The 14,783-nt window shown below is 38.5% G+C and overlaps 1 protein-coding gene across 1 annotated transcript; it reads left to right on the forward strand.

The window, feature by feature from the left end:
• Window positions 1-606: 606 nt before the first annotated feature.
• On the forward strand, window positions 607-13,515 carry LOC127430275 (protein ABHD15-like). The gene is made up of 3 exons (XM_051679977.1): window positions 607-8,582; window positions 11,225-11,577; window positions 11,860-13,515. The coding sequence occupies exons 1-3, from the start codon at window positions 8,052-8,054 to the stop codon at window positions 12,413-12,415; spliced, it is 1,440 nt and encodes a 479-aa protein (XP_051535937.1). The 5' UTR covers window positions 607-8,051; the 3' UTR covers window positions 12,416-13,515.
• The last annotated feature ends 1,268 nt before the right edge of the window (window positions 13,516-14,783 follow it).

A 14,783-nucleotide genomic window follows, 5' to 3' on the forward strand; every position in this document is an offset into this window, starting at 1 on the left:
CCCACACAGCGTAGCCTACCTATGTGACTTGTTTTGTTTTTGTTTTGCATAGCCGAATTTCAAACATTACAAGTAAACATGCTACTAAGATGGACAGAAAACATGAACAAGTTCTTGAAATGGAAAAATATTGACGATGGTTAGCCTATTTTGTCGTAAAAAGTGTGCCGTGGCAGAAAAAAGGTTGGGAAACACTGCGCTAGAGGCTGTAGCCTTAAGCCTCTTCGTTAGTACGTCCGTTCGAATCCCGCTCAGAGTGGGTCGAGCAGGACCAGTTGCACATTCATGAGTGATATGAGAGAATATCGTCCACAGTGACTTGAATTGTTTAATAATAAAAACGGTGCAAGTTCTTGCGTGAACGTGCCACTGTGAACGACCTTGTCTCATGAACTCATGAATGCGCAATGGACAATGGATTTTAACTGAAAATAACTTTTATGTGTCTTTTCTCACCAAAACTTATGCCTTCAGACTTTAAATATGATGCATGAGACACATAGACTCATTTTATTATCCTTTTGGCTGCTTTTTTAAACCTTAAAGTGAGTCACTCACTATCAACTGCCATTGTATTGAAAAGAGGGAACAGGAAATTCATTAAAATTTCTCCTTTTGTGTTCCACATAAGAAAGAAAGTCATACGAGTTTGGAATGACATGAGGGTGGGTAAATTTTGGGTGAACTATTTTTTAACACACAATCTCTCCATCTCCAAACAATCCACCACACATTTGTGTCACATATCTCTCTGTACCATACAGACAACAAAGAATAATCCATATTTTCACTTCTCCACATGAAAGCAGCAATCACACTGGAGTGACCAAGTTAAATGTGGGAGGAAACAGATTGTGTTGTGTATAAATACAGCTTAAGTTTTAATGTCAAACAAACAAAGCTTTATGTCACATGCTCCCCAGTAAACCTGATGCGTGGTTAGCAATATATATATTTTGTATATAAAAGTTTGTAATAATTTTGCTCTTATGGAAAGAAATTGGTACTTTTATTCACCAAAGTGCCATTCAACTGATCACAATATATAGTCAGGACATTAATAACATGAAAAATTACTATTACAATTTGAACTTAAACTACTTCAAAGAGTTCTCATCAAAAAATCCTCCATGTGCAGCAATGACAGCTTTGCAGATCCTTGGCATTCTAGCTGTCAGTTTGTCCAGATACTCAGGTGACATTTCACCCCACACTTCCTGTAGCACTTGCCATAGATGTGGCTGTCTTGTCGGGCACTTCTCACACACCTTACAGTCTAGCTGATCCCACAAAAGCTCAATGGGGTTAAGATCCATAACACTCTTTTCCAATTATCTGTTGTCCAATGTCTGTGTTTCTTTGCCCACTCTAACATTTTCTTTTTCGTTTTCTGTTTCAAAAGTGGCTTTTTCTTTGCATTTCATCCCATAAGACCTGCACCCGAGTCTTCTCTTTACTGTTGTACATGAAACTGATGTTGAGCAGGTAGAATTCAATGAAGCTGTCAGCTGAGGACATGTGAGGTGTCTATTTCTCAAACTAGAGGCTCTGATGTACTTATCCTCTTGTTTAGTTGTACATCTGTCCTTCCACATCTCTTTCTGTCCTTGTTAGAGCCAGTTGTCCTTTGTCTTGGAAGACTGTAGTGTACACCTTTGTATGAAATCTTCAGTTTTTTGGCAATTTCAAGCATTGTATAGCCTTCATTCCTCAAAACAATGATTGACTGACGAGTTTCTAGAGAAAGCCGTTTCTTTTTTGCCATTTTTGACCTAATATTGACCTTAAGACATGCCAGTCTATTGCATACTGTGGCAACTCAAAAACAAACACAAAGACAATGTTAAGCTTCATTTAATGAACCAAATAGCTTTCAGCTGTGTTTGATATAATGGCAAGTGATTTTCTAGTACCAAAAAAGATGTGCTGGTATTAATGGCAGTATTTTAGAGTCCATTCTGAGTGCATTAAGAATACACTGAGAACAATAGCTCCAGTGCTGCCAGCAGTCTGACTAGGCAGCACACCCAGCTGGATCTGTGCCACATAATGTATAGGCTTCGTTTATTGCATTATAAGCCCGCACTCATTCAGGCCTAATGCAGTTTTTTTAGAAGGATCATACTATAAATTTTTCAACATTACAATGTCTCACATGTGGCCATACAACTAATATGATAATAGAATTTAAATATCATGTGATTCTGAACTGTGACATTGGATGATTATGTTGCTATTCAAATGACTGCATTTTAAAAGATTTTGCTTTGCATCTGTAAAACATCTTTATTACTCTGTTTTGAACTTTTCCAATTTCATCGCAGCAAAACCAGGGGCAGGAAAAGACACATTTCAGGTTCATTACTACGCTCAATTGACAGCATTTGTGGCATGATGTTGATTATCCAAAAAATTAAGTTTAACTTTTCCCTCTTTTTTTTCCTTCTTTTTTTTTTAAGCAAAAAATTTGGGTTACAGTGAAGCACTTACAGTGGGAGTGAATGTGGCCAATCTGTAACTATTAAAATACACACTGTTTCAAAAGTATAACCACAAGAAATAACCAATATGTGTGTTAACATAATTTTAGTGTGATAAAATCACTTACCCACCTTTTCTGTGTAAAGTTATAGCCAGTTTAATTGCCATGAATATGTAATCCTGTAATCCCACAAAAACGAAGATTTAAACAACTTTATAGCTCAAATAATACACAAGTTTTCACAGAAGAATTAATATAAGTACTTTTCAGCAACGTCTCTATATTAGGAGCAAGTGCAACAAAAGTGGTGCTGTTGTGCAAATTGCATGGCATCATCATAAATTTATTTTAAGAAATAATATATTTTCCACAATTTAAACGTGTTTTATGTCCATTATACAATAAAAAAAGTATATATTATTTTGAGAAACTCTATTATTATTAAGGTATGTTGCATAAAGGCCATTTAATCGTTCTCATTTGCTATACGTGGGGCTAGTCCTTCATCCTCTGCGTTAACATGGACCCTGGTAATCCGTTTGTGATGGGACTAGAAGCTCAATCTGAATAAAAAATTCTCATGTAACCACGTCAGTCGGATTAAATTGGCCACATCTGATTTAAATTTCATTCAGATTCTAAGGGGTAATGTAATTTAAGTGTTTAATCGCTGCTCTCCCCCTTCATCACTGGTTGACTTTGTGATTTTGGCTCTGGTATGTAAACAGCAATATCACTTTATTAAGCTTTATAAATAGAAACAAAATTTTGCTGACTTTTGTCGCATACCACGGCTCAGCACACAGAAGGTATGTGGAGTTTTGGTCATATACTGTACTGTATATGGCAGGTAGGTCATTTAATGATATCACATGAAACAGGTAAATAGAACTGACCTCTATGCACAATTCAAAGGCTGTAGCCTATATTTCAAAGCTGGATGTTTTTATTGTTGCTAGAAAATGAGTAGATGGTATATTTGAACATTTTGAATTTAATATTTGTTGTTATTTATGATGTATTTATTATTAAAACTACAAGCTGTCACACATAACATCATATCCTCATTTGTAGAGAAGTCCAAAATAATTTTGTGTGCTCAAAGTCAATTGTGAATCCCTTCAAATGGCGAGGAAATGCTGTATAATCATGCAGTATACACACATCACAATAGCAATTCCGATCTGATGCTGGATACATATAAACGCTCACATCAATCCGATCACTTTATGTAGCGTTCATGTAAACAGTACGTTCGGAATCATCAATCGGAATGATTTAATTCAGATTAAAACAAAAAGTGTCCATGCAAACGCAGATTATGTTAATCAATGGAGATCTGGAGAACGTCATGCACATGTGCAATGAGTGTTCAACAATGGCCTGAGGGGCTAATTTGCCTCTGCCCCTGAGCCAATCAAAAGCTTCGACTGTATTTATGTCAGCTGTTGACATGAGCATAGGAAGTTACCGCTCTTGACTGCAGACCTGTATAGTGAAATTCATTGGTAAATTTGAAAAGCTAATTTTGCACCATTCATCATTTCAGTTAATTGTATGTCATTGCGTTGAGGTGTTGTGTTGTTGGTGTACTGGTTTGTATTAGATTACAATGACTGATAAATATTGGAAGTCTGTCCTCATTTGAATTAGTTTTGTTATGCTGTTCATTCGAGATAATAGGCACACCCTTTGACGATTTGCCTATTTGTGGTTTACTTGAGCTTTTTGACGTGGATGTGCATGTCTTAGTGGTGTTTTGTGCTGAGATTAAATCATTAGGGATGTTTGTGTGGCATCATGCTCAGACGTTGCGCTAGAAAAATTCTTTGTCACTCTGTATAATTTCTATCATGATCTATTTTTATCAATCATACTTGTTTTCATTTTATAAGTACTAGGGCATTGAGGGTCATAGCATCTATTATAATGGCACATATATGACAGTAGATAGGCTTTTATGATAGATTTTTTGACTCCCCTTGTTTGAGTCCGGTGAAACCAATCAGTTCTAGTGTGAAACTTCTACCTGTCAATCAACCGCTGCGCTAAAATTATGTTTTTTAAATGCTGGTTACAGCGCATACACACATGCACAAGTTCACAGAACTTCATAGTCCCTGATGTGATCATAAAGTGTAACATGAGAAGCACATCTGTGACAGAAATTGGAATTTTTTGTCAATGTTTCAAAGATTGGTAAAATAATTGATTGTTAAGGGATTGTTTGTGCCCCACAGTAAATAATGACCCTGAGACACCACTGATGCTTTTATCAAATTATAAGCTTCACATTTCTGCCCTAAAAACCTCCAAAATTTGGCTCCATTCACTTCCATTGTAAGTGCCTCACTGTAACCATGATTTTTGCTGCTTATTTCTTTTTAAAAGAGGGAAGAGTCAAAATGAATGTTTGTTGTAGGCAACATTTTGCCACAAATGCTGTGATTGAGCTTGACTTGTATTGAACCCGGAATATTCTTAAGGGGGGCTCAGGGCAAAAATGCCACCAAAATTCAAAATATGGGGGGAAAAATATACCCCCGTAATGTATTCCTTTGTTTTTTATTTGCAACATCTGAGGTACCAGTAGTCCTTAATATTCTATAGCCTACTAGGCCTAATTATATATGTTATGGTGTAAAACATGAGTTGAGATTGATTTATTTTATGGGTAAAAGGAAATACTGTATATAATCAGTCTAATTATTCCGATGGAGAAAAATGTAAATTAATGTATTAAATATAAGTATTTGAAAATAAAGGATGACAAACAGTATTTTTTTTAATGTTTAGAATAAAATACACCCTCATAAAAGGAAAATACTCCTAAAGAAATAAAATCCAGGGGGCAATGAATGCCCCTTTATGGAAAAGTTAATTTCTAAAACAAAACCCCTAAGCATTGGTTGCAACAAGATGCGAACATTTGTAGGCTACTTTTCTGTCTAGCTAGTGTGAAATTTATGATTTTCATTATACCATTTTGGATGTGATTATTTCAGTTCTCTTAAATTAGCGAAACAGAGTTTAAATTGCTTTAATTGTCAATCAGCATTCTGACTTGTGAAATGAATGACGTTTTAATCACCTGCTGGGATATGATTTAATACAATCTTGTGGGAGCAAAGCAGGGCCAGAGTGGGATTCATATTCAGCCTGGGATGTCATGTCCAAGTCAGCCCACACTCAAAAGGGGGGTTGGCATTGAAGATGATAACAATAAAACAAGATCACAGCAAAAATATGCAATATATGCAATTACTTGAAAATCATTTAAGCTCTCCATGTCATTATACCACATACGGCATTCACTAAGAGTTTCACTTTGTCATAAGCTTCATTGTATGTGTTGTAAAAATAAGTGAATGTTAAAGGGATAGTTGATCATTTCCTCACCCTCATGCCATCCCAGATATGTATGACTTTCTTCTGCAGAACATGAAGATGTTTAGAAGAATATCTCAGCACTGTTGGTCCATTCAATGCAAGTAAAAGAGAAGTGGTTAGAAACAGATCAATAATGAAGTCATTTTTTACTATAAATCTCCACTTTCACAAGCACTCTTCTCTCTTAAGAGTTTTTCTGTTTTTGGTGATTTACATAAGCATATCACCCCCTACTGGGCAGGGAGGAGAATTTATAGTAAAAAAGGACTTAAATATTGATCTGTTTCTCACCCACACCTATCATATCGCTTCTGAAGACAGATTAAACCACTGCAGTTGTATGGATTACTTTTATGCTGCATTTATATGATTTTTGTACCTTCTGAGTTCTGATCACCATTCACTTGCATTGAAAGGACCAACAGAACTGAGAAATTCTTCTAAAAAGCTTAATTTGTGTTCAGCAGAAGAAAGAAAGTCATACACTCAAATAGCTGGCATGAGGGTGAGTAAATGTTGAGAGAAATGTCATTTTTGGGTAAATTAAGTTTATTTTAAAGACTATCTAGGCACATAATAACACTGTAGAACTGTAACTGTTTATAACTATTTTAAGATGTACAGGCTCACACTTTAAATGGTCAGTGCTTTGTATTTTAGATAATTAAAATATCAACAGATCCAGTGAAACAATGAAGGTTGAGTGATTGTTTTTACATTTTTACATGCCATTCAAAAACGTGCCATTTTAGAACGATAAGAGTGAAATAAAAGACTAAAAATAACACATTTGTACTTTTCTTTTACTTGGAATGTAAATGTTCAGGACGAAGGCAAAATGGTTACTGTCTCTTTAAGAGGGTTTTATCGCATTATACAACATTGAAGGCATTCTGTGCAGTTTGTTTCGTTGAGTTTAATCTTTTGAGAGCTGTAAAGTCCCATTATTTTCGTACTGTGTCGTGCTGTTGCATCTGTATCCGTTTACTTTAAGTATTCTGTTATTTTGTGACAATAATAATAATAATAACAACAATAATAATAATAATAATAATAATAGTTTTGCTATTATCATTCTGCACTGCTAGGGAAGAGGATTTCAGAGATTAATTGATTGAGATTGTGAGACTGCAGTCAGTATTAAACTTGTGATGATCTTGTACCTGAAGCACGTTCATCCATTCAGCTATTAGTAGCCTATCTGTTCTCGATGGATCTTCAGTGATCCTTCCCGCGCTGTCAAGTGAAGCGGCACAACATCAGTTTCGTCTCTCACATGTTACTCTCTCATTTGTTTGGGTGTGAGATGATAAAATACAGACTGCGTCCGCTATAACCCGGAACGCAATTCTGATCCTTTAAATACCGGATGTTACCGACTCTTGGCAATTGTTATGCGACATATGATGAAAGTTTGTCAATCAACATGAGGACCTAACCAGCCCAATTTTTGACTGGCCCAGCGGGAATTCTCCTGATCTTCCCGATTAGCCACTCCGGCCCTGGAGAAAAGTCAATTTATAACAGCATCACATCAACCTATAACTATCTTGCGGATGAGTAATATCTTCTAGAGAGGGCGTCCTTTGTCTAGAACAGGGAAGATTCACGGTCTAACTCTGGAGCTAGTGTATAATACGACTCTACACATATATGACAAAAGTCATTACAATAGCTGTTCTGTGACAGACCACTGAAATGAGCACAAACATGCCACAAGACGTTGTGCAGGTGACTTTAAAGAGTTGACAGCGGACGAGAATATATTGCATAATCAGAAGGAGCAGGTCACACAAAGAGGCAGCACGAGCGCTTGATTTCGAACTATGGCGGCAACGCACCAGATTCTTTCGAATTAAATTGCGATGTCGTTTTACTCGCGCTTCTGAAAACCTCTCAGCTTGGAGAATAGCATCTGTTAGTTTTCGAGGATTTTTTGGGATATGAGAACAAAAATCACCCTGACTCAAAACTTTGAAGTTTGAATTGCCGGGACAAGATCGCGTTTATTTCTACAATGCTCGCGTATCGTGGACGCGCAATTAAAAATAACGAATTTCGCGCCTAGCTTGACGATGTTTTGTGTGATTTGATCATTTCTTTAAACCTACACCACCAGGACGCTAAGGAGTTTATTTTTGCAGTATTATTTTCCCATTGCCCATCAGAAGCCGTTCAAATGCTGGAATGGATTGGTGCAGTTTGCATTATGGTTTTAATGGTCATACTCTGGCGAATGGTGAAGTGTTTTGGAGCAGAGAGTCAATCCACGCTGCTGCTGCAAGGGCTTGAAATTCCACCCAAAAGATCCGCGGAGAGGTGCGACTCCAACTGTGGCACGGGCACAAAGCAGAATCTAGAGGGGCAATGTGAATCACAGACTGTCGCCTTGATATGCAAACCCTCTGCCCTGGCAAACTACCTTCTCAAACATTGCATTAGCTTTTGCAAGCCTTTATTGGTACCAAAATGGGACTGGCGAATGAGTCCGTCTTTACAGACAGTTTTCGGTACTCTCTGGCCGTATGACTGTCCTGTCCATTTTATTCGGGATCATTTGCAGTTGAGTGACGATGGACTGGTGGCACTGGACTGGGCTGTTGTTGGTGCGGCACATCACAAGAGGAGGAGAACTTGCAGTAATTCCACAAGTCCAATTCTGCTCATTATACCTAACTCTTTTGGTAAAATCACCACGAGTGTGCTAAAGGTAATTAAAACCACCACTTGAATTGACTACAGACAGAGTGTACTTTCCAAGGGTCTTGTCTTACTATCATCATGTCAAAATGTCCAAATGCATGTTGTTCAGAAAACAGATACTCGTATCAGAGCATACCAGAAACATTGTTACTGTACTGAAAGATTTCAATAATTGTACATCAAGCAAGGCTGCAAAATGCACAGCCTGAATGTAAAACTTAATTTAAAATTCTTCATCTGAGAAATTAATTTTATTGATCCCAGGGGTCAAAGGGCTATTAGTTGTGAGCATAAAAATATAAATTCACCATGGCAAGCATCAAGGTACAGGTGAAGATGTTGCTATGTTTGACTATATGGCATCAACAATGCACTAAAGAGACAATTTGTCTAGGTTATTGTTTAGCATAATAAACAATGCAGCGTGAATGACACATTCTGACATTTTCCATTATTTGTGGCTATTGTACTCTGAATGATGAAACCTCTCTCTGAGTTTTGGCAGCAGTGCTGGGCAGAGTCAGAAGTGAGTCATTCCTCCTCAGGATTTTACTTACCCTATTTTGAGCCCACTCTGTATTCCAGACCTAAAGCTTCAGGCAACTTAAGTAAATTCATTAGCTCTCATACTGCTTAAGGATGATTCACTGAGAAACGTGTTGCTCTGTGCTCACCAGAACGTTGTTAGCTGTGCATTGTACAGGACATAATCACTGTGTGTCAGCAGGTTGTTGTAATTGATATTGTACTTCTCTTTTTGTCAGGCATGACTGAGAGCAGTGATGGTAATCACTCTTTGTGCTTGGAGTGCATGTAGGGTTCAGTCACTCCAACACTCAAAGGGATAGTTCACCCAAAAATGAAAATTCTGCCAGTATTTGCTCACCCCTATGCTGTTCCAAACCCATATGACATCCTTTCTTCTGTGGAACACAAAGGTGATGTTAGATAGTATATTAGTCTCAGTCACCATTCACTTTCATTGCATCCTTTTTCTGTACAGGAGAAGTGAATGGTGACTGAGGCTGTCAATTCTGACTGAGGTTCTCAGTCTCCTTTTGTGTTCCACCAAACAAAGCGCATCACACATTATTCTGCTATCATTTATGTATGTAATTTAAATTTTTGAGTGAACTATCGCTTAATGTGTCAGACCCCTTAAGTTCTCAAACCAGTGGTCTTATGTTTGGCCAAGCAATGGAACACAGGAACACTTATTGTATTGGAAAAAAATATTTGATTTTGGGCTGTATTATACAACTGCTTTTAGATAAGTAAAGACCAACATTTTTAATGGTACAATGGACCAATGCGTCAGGTTCCCTCTCAGTTTAGAGCTTTGACAATGTCTGTTTCGAGGTTCTGTTGTGAAATGTCAAGCCAGATAAGAATGCCATCTCAATGAAGTATACAGGTATATGAATTACATTTATGTAGTATTGCATCAACAATCAATAAGACTGTTTAAATGACACTTCACAAATTTTTTGAGGGGGGGATATATCTGTATGGGGGTTCTTTAGGTTTGTGTTATTTACCCCATGGTTTTAGGCTTGGTGTAGATTCAGAGACCAGAGGTCCCCTGACCATCTACACAGTACACACCCTCTGGTTGTCTCATGTGTTATAATGGAATGTTGTTCACACTGTGATTATAGCACACTAGGAAGAGGCTGCACCCAATTTGCACACCACAAAACAGTGCGGACTGCAGTAACAGCTGGTGTGTTTCTTGACAGTTCAGGGAAATGACGTAGGTAAGAGACATGAAAATACTGTGGCGAGATGCAATCCTATTTTTATGTTCTATTCATTTGCATTTTGGTTGGCATGATCAGACATTTGTCATCATGAACTGAATAGAAGAATTACTGTGCTCTTTTTGGTGAGATTTTTTTGTTGTTGTTTTTGTCATTTTATTAATAGTAAAAGTAGAGAAATGACAGGGTATAATGGGGGTGATTAATTTTCACTGGATATTTGAGCACGCTTTGTGTGCTAAATTCAAACCCACATCTACCAAATGAGTTCTAAGGCTCAATGTGTCTAAAGCATCTGTGCTGACTGCTTGGCCATGGCTCTGAAAACTGTGCTCTTTACAACCCTAAAACAATCCAGAGCAGGTCAGATCACCAAAAAGTAACAATTAAATCCATTGATTTTACACAAAGAAAATCTTTAGCACACTCACTCTTGCCTACAAATAGTCAATTCTGAATATATATGCACTCTAATGGATTCTTGATTATGATGATTGATGATGTAAATCAGACTTGTCAAATTTGAGGAATTTGGCGACAGGCAGTGCTGGTACTTGCATCGACTCTTGACTTCATTTGATCGAATTTAACACAACCCTGATGTTAACACAATGCAGTGGCAGATAAAACTACTGTGTAGCAATGACTAAAATATGGTTACAAAATAGATAGATATATGGAAACGTTTTAAGGGCAGTGACCTGCTTTTAAATGGAGTGAAGTGAAGTGTATATAGTTTAAAAATAAAATATTTTCCCCTTTGACCTAAAACTACTTATTACACGTGTGGACAAGACTAAAATATAACAATTATACAATTTCTGTTTATGACAGATGCAAGTAGTATTCTTTAACTAGCATGTAAAGGTTTCTTTTTTTTTCTCCGCAGCTCTGTGAGGCAGCTCTGAGTCACGGCTACCTTCCTGTGGTCTTCAACCGCCGGAGCCAGAATGGGACGCCACTCAGCACCGTTAAACTACAGCAATTCGGTGACCCAACTGACCTGCGGGAAGCGGTGCGATACATTCGGTACCGGCAACCGGCAGGCCAGATCTATGCAGTGAGCGAGAGTACCGGTTCAGGTCTTCTACTCTCATACTTGGGGGAGTGTGGATCCTCCAGCTATGTGACTGCAGCAGCTTGCCTGTCTCCCATTTTTCGGTGCCAGAGCTGGTTTGAGATTGGTCCAACCTGGCCGTTCCACTGGGCTCTCCTGCTCTACCAAAAGATCTGCCTCAGCAGGTAGGGTTGTATGCTTTACCAAAAGAGGACATAGTTCTCAATCAGGCATTTCTGAAATACTTCAGCTCAGGGTGATCCAAATTGAAATACAGTGCTGTTGCTGTTGTGACGAGTGATCCAAATGTGGTTCGATTGATTTCGTTGCTCTGTCTGACTCTGAACCACTTGCCTGCTTAGATTTGTAACTCAAATCAATGATGATCACAAAACTCTTCTGTTGATGCTCCTCTCTGTGAGGTCTTTAATGATTGTACTTGATTGTGTGTTCGATTCCATCTGCAGGTATAAAACTGTGCTTGGAGAGCTTGTTCATACAGACAACTTGTTCTCCAGCTGCTCCTTGAGGGCAATGGAGGAAGCGCTCTTCTGTCAGTCTGGTTTAAAGGGGGCAACAATGGAGGGAGCCGGTAGCTGGGAGGCATACTGGGAGCGTAACGACCCTTTGAGGGATATAGATGAAGTTGCCATTCCTGTACTGTGTGTGTGTAGCCAAGACGACCCAATCCGAGGGGAACCCCGGGCCACTCTTCCTTTGGAGCTATTTGAGAGTAACCCACACTTCTTCCTGTTGTTGACTGGGCATGGAGGCCACTGCGGCTTCTCATCAGCAGACGAGGGCCCTACTGCCTGGAGCCACCAGGCCTTGCTGGAGTTTTTTCGTGCCACCAACGATTTCTTTGCTGCGGAGGAGCGTGCCAAGCTGGTGGCCAGGCGAAGGGGTCTGGGTGGGGCTGGCAAAACCTTCCGCCATCGCAGTGTCAGCACATGCAAAAAACTGCCTGTTTGCTCACATAACATTCACACCATTTACAACTGGCAGAGGTCCTTCACCAGATGATGATGTGCACAGAGGTTCCTCCAACTTTGTTTTGGGTAATGAAGAGACCACCTGCTCTGGGACTATGTTAGTAAAGGACACTGCTAGAACTTGCAAAGCTAGATTATACCACATTCTGACCTGCTGTTAATCACAGTCACAAAAACCAGCAGTTGAGTGAAAATGTCTCAGTTTACATGGACTAATTAGAATTGGTCTACCATTGTCAACATTGACAATACCTATATTTGAGTATGTTGAGACATTTCATTGTTTGTCAAACGCTGAAAGGCATTAGAAAGTTGATGTTCTTGGATCATGTCTCGGCCTGGTGTATAAATTAGCTTTAAAGATGTGTGTCTGTTTCAAAGAGATTGGTCCAAACATTTGTTCTGTACCGCATGAATGTTTCAGAACGTCATTCCAAAATTTAGAGAAGCATTATGTAAAGCAGCTTTGTCTTTGTCTACATGCTGGCCGTTCTCTCCGATATACTTTAATAGTTCTGCTGGAATTGCCTCATTTTTATTAGTATATTCTGTGCATACAATAATGACGGTGACATTTTTGGAATTTCTCTGTGTAATATTCCTCTCAGAGACAGCTAGTTTATTTCATTTTCTTTGCCGTATGTTAGAGGGAGAGCCTTTGTAATTGGAGTAAAGAGTCAGCACTGCTGGGGTTTTCGTATGGCATCATTCTGAGGTTTCAGGGAAAGCTGGTCTTCTGTTAACATGGGTGGAGCTAGCTTTGCAGCTTTTCACAATGTGTAAATCAAACAGATTTTTTTTTCTCCCCATGGGTGAGTGCTGTTCTTGTTTTCTACTATTTTTCTCTAACCCAAAATTTGCAATGTCTCTCTGATGCCAAACCCCATGTTTGTATCTTAAATTATCTGTGAACACGGGAGCTTTAATTAAAGGTTTTTGGCTAAATGCATTCACATGTCTATTTCCACAAATCTTTGTCCAAATAAACAGGGCATCATTCAGAATTATAGGTTGTACAGAGTGCTGCATAAAATGGACCAGCATATGTAGAGTTTTGGATTCTGCTAGTCCCTGGGATGTGAGGCTTGTGAGCCCACCAGGATCCTTAACTAGCATAACCAGCAATAATTCCTTGGTAAACCAGCTTCAATAACATTTTTGTAGCATGGCTATGCTGGTCAACCATCTAGACCAGCACCAAACTAGCACTAACAAGCATAAACCAGCTTGGGGAGAATTCTGTTTACTTCCACAGCTGTTCTTGAAAACTGGATCACTAAGTTGAGGTGACACCTGATTGAAATGCTGAGAAATTCATCTCAAAACAAAGCGGTAGAATTGGTTAGCCCACACATCTAGTCGCAAAGCTTCATGCTCTCTGATCCTTATGTCACAGTTAATTTAATGCATGATCAGGCTTTTTATTGGACAGCACCAAATATAGCTGCAGCCTGGAGCCTGAGCTCAGCGAGAGGAGGTATCTGATTAGAAGAGACAGTCTCTGCAGACTCCAGCTCAAATGCTCAAGCACTGGAGCAGCATATACAGTAAGCAAAGCTGTAGTCAGCTCACTAAGACAATGGTTTTCCTCTAGCTTTACTTTTTTAAATTAACCTATATTCCCAAACTAATATGTTTTTAATCATTATGACATTGATTTTCCAGTCAGTTTCATCTTAGCACACTCCTTCTCCCCCCAGTTCTCATTACTGCAATGCGAAAGTTGATGGTCATTATGATATTCTCATTACAGCAATGTGAAAAAATTCATTTATATATCATAGCAGTACTCCCTTGGTACTCCTTTAATTTTTGCTGATTTTAATTTAGAAAATTATTGGACAACAGCATTTAAAACAAAAAAAAAAAAAAAACAGTAATACGGTTTTTAAAAAAAGACTGTTACGGTATTGAGAATCATCATTGAAAACAATGGGATTTACAAAATAAAATGGCCAGACGTGTTACGGTAATGAGAATTGAGGGGTAAAATATATATCTACATATATATATACATATACACACACTGAGAGGCCACAACATTAAAACCACCTACGTAATATTGTGTAGGTCCCCCTCGTGTCACCAAAACAGCACCAACCCGCATTTTGGAATAGCATTCTGAGATGCTATTCTTCTCACCACAATTGTCCTGAGCGGTTATCTGAGTTACTGTAGACTTTGTCAGTTCAAACCAGTCTGGCCATTCTCTGTTGACCTCTCTCATCAATACGGGTCAGGGGCTTCAGTTAATGTTCACATCAACCATCAGAATGGGGAAAAAATGTGATCTCATTGATTTGGACCGTGGCATGATTGTTGGTGCCAGATGGACTGGTTTGAGTATTTCTTTAACTGCTGATCTCCTGGGATTATCACGCACAACAGTCTCTAGAATT

The sequence above is a fragment of the Myxocyprinus asiaticus genome, chromosome 39 (assembly GCF_019703515.2).
Source record: "Myxocyprinus asiaticus isolate MX2 ecotype Aquarium Trade chromosome 39, UBuf_Myxa_2, whole genome shotgun sequence".
NCBI lineage: Eukaryota > Metazoa > Chordata > Actinopteri > Cypriniformes > Catostomidae > Myxocyprinus > Myxocyprinus asiaticus.